The sequence below is a fragment of the Vigna unguiculata genome, chromosome 6, assembly GCF_037176805.1.
Source record: "Vigna unguiculata cultivar grain cowpea cultivar isolate G323 ecotype 2 chromosome 6, ASM3717680v1, whole genome shotgun sequence".
NCBI lineage: Eukaryota > Viridiplantae > Streptophyta > Magnoliopsida > Fabales > Fabaceae > Vigna > Vigna unguiculata.
Window position 1 is genome coordinate 30405116 of NC_140797.1, and position 2771 is coordinate 30407886.

General features: G+C 30.5%; 1 protein-coding gene across 1 annotated transcript; it reads right to left on the reverse strand.

The window, feature by feature from the left end:
* Positions 1–348: 348 nt before the first annotated feature.
* LOC114188459 (uncharacterized) lies at positions 349–2456 on the reverse strand. The gene is made up of 4 exons (XM_028077032.2): positions 2334–2456; positions 2123–2255; positions 1840–2039; positions 349–1772 (listed from the first exon to the last, which is right to left on the reverse strand). Exons 1-4 carry the CDS (start codon positions 2454–2456, stop codon positions 453–455), a joined length of 1776 nt encoding a protein of 591 aa, XP_027932833.1. The 3' UTR covers positions 349–452.
* Positions 2457–2771: the final 315 nt, after the last annotated feature.

The window sequence follows — 2771 nt, forward strand, 5'->3', positions numbered from 1 at the left end:
TTTTAATATAGTAAAATATGTTTTTGGTAGATTAAAATCTTTACATCTCTTTAAATATCTCTTTAAATGGTTTATACTCTTCTATTTAAATACGTTAAAAATAGTGAGTTAATTAAATAATTTCACGACTAAGTGAAATTAACATCTTAATTAAAAGGTAGTTTATCTCGATTAAAATAGACAATCTGAAATTATACAATTCTCTCATTTGAAAATCGTTTCACATCATATCAAAACACAACTTTCTAAAAAGTTTCATAATTTATCATATACTTTATTGTAATATGAAATTGATAAGTTTTATTTTGAAAAATAAGAGAAAGTTATGATAATGAATCATTAACTACTCAAATTGAAATAAGATATGAAACTGACAAGCCTTATTTTGACAAGTACAAGAGAAAATTATGATAACGAATCATTACCTACTCAAATGGAAATAAGGAAAACAATTAACTATTTATTCTTGCAATTGTAAGAAGACTTTCCTTATGAACTACTAATTGGGAATAACCACCATGTATGTTGACACCAAGCTTCTGAACTGTGTGGGTATTTAAATTAAACCATGCTAGATCACCATCATGTGTTTGGAAGAGTATATTGCCCATATCCCTTGTTCCAATAGGGAATGCAATGTAAGGTATGGGTCCAAAAACAAAGAGTAAAGTCCATGTTTCCTTCTTACCTACTTCAACCAAAATTGATATGTAAAAGGTTGTTGTTTCTGCATAATTTGACATCAAAGCAATTGACTGATTTAGGAGAAATAATTGTCTCCTCACAAAATGCTTATTATCATATATTTCCATAGGTATGTCTAAAGGTGGGAGGGTCGTAATCCACACCTTATTGATCAAGTCAAATGATACTACATGTTGAATACAACTCTCTGCATAACCCAACCAATGACACATTCCCTCTAAGTAAAATTTATTATTATCATCAAAACTTGTAGGCACGCAATCACACAGTTGAAGGATTGTCCAAGAGTTACTTCTTAGGCTATACATCTCCCAAATACATGAGAGGGGGAAAACATCATGTGGTTCCACATCGTCATCAGAATTAACAAAAAAAGATACTTCCCTAACCACCTTATAATCATCTCTAACACAATCATAGCCAAATCCGTGATACTTTATCCCAATATAAATATAATATGGTGCATTCTTAAATGGACTGGGAGGAATAACCTTGAATTCGTTGATAGTTGGGTTCCATAAATACACAAGATCTTTTACGTATAGGCACAGAATTCCATTGATACTAGAAGAACCTAAAATACCAATTCCCTCAAGGTAATCCTCTTGAATTTGACTAGGCCAGTATAATTTTTCCATATTTTGAAACCTCTCGCCAGAAATTGAAAATAAGGAGGAATTGTAATGATTCTGGTAAAGTGGAGAGAGATTCAATAGGAGATATGTATCATCATAGTACGATTGGTGATTACATATGAAGTTATTACGAAGGAGGTTCATGAAATGAGAATTTTCAAACAAGAGGGCCCATGATCTTCGTACACATCCAAATCTCTTCAAAGATTTCAAAGGTAGGTTAGAAAGAATAGAGAATACAAAATCATCTGGTATGTGATTCATAAGTTTTTGAGCTACATGTTTACTGTCTCTCTCTCGGTTATGAAACCAAATGTTAATAAGTTGCCAATCATCCTTGGTATTCTCATTCCATAGGTAAATGCGGTGGGAGATGTGTTGGCAATATTTGATAACGAGATTCTTGATAGTGACCTCTTCCAAGTATTCTAACTGTAAAAAATGAATTGAGTAAGCAAAAGAAATAATAAAAAAAATACAAATAAGTTACTTTGTGAACCTGATTATCCTTGAGGAAAAGGGTGATATTGGTTCCCCTTGATGGTTGTTGGGCATTGATGTCGTTATTAACAATGAAAGAGGCACCTGGTTGAGATTCCCATATATATTGATCATGATCCTTATGCTTGGAGGTGACAATAACCTTGTCAGCAATCAAATATGTAGAGTAGAAGCCAACTCCTAAATTATATGCCAAATCTAAAATAAATACATGAAAATAAAACAATTAATGAGCATGCAAGAAAAGTGAAAATGAATATGAAATATTGACACCTTCCTACCTGTTTTGGTCATGCCAATACCAGTGTCAATGATGGAAAGTGTTTTGTTAGCCTTGTGGGGAATCAATCTTATTACCCTATCATCTAAAATATTCTTGTTTGTATGACTCTCAAATTGAATTTTATCTAAAGCCTGTATATACATCCAATGATTGATAACACTAAGATAAAATAAATATATAAATAAAAATTAAATTAAAGAACTACTTACATTTGAAGCATTATTAATAAGTTCCTGAAGGAAGATTTCTTTATTAGAATAAAAAGTTTTATTCATCTGTCTTAACACCAAACTCATCTCACCCTCTAATACGAGAACCTTGTCATTTGCCATTACAATTGATTCGGAATAATAGCAAACCAAATGATGTCAATTCAACTAAACAAAACCACTCCTAACCAATTTTATAGTCATTGATCACAACCGTTATATTTTAATCAATTAATAGAATACCATGACAAACTCTATTGACTTTTTCATTATTTAAATTTAGAAGCATTAATTATTTCTTAGCACTAATTAATAGTTCATTTTTACATTTATTAATATGACCACTTAAATGTTTATTTTTAATTCTCAAATGTTATTTAATTTTATTTCAAGTTATTAATTCATCATTTTTATTGGAGTTTGAACTCATGTAATGTA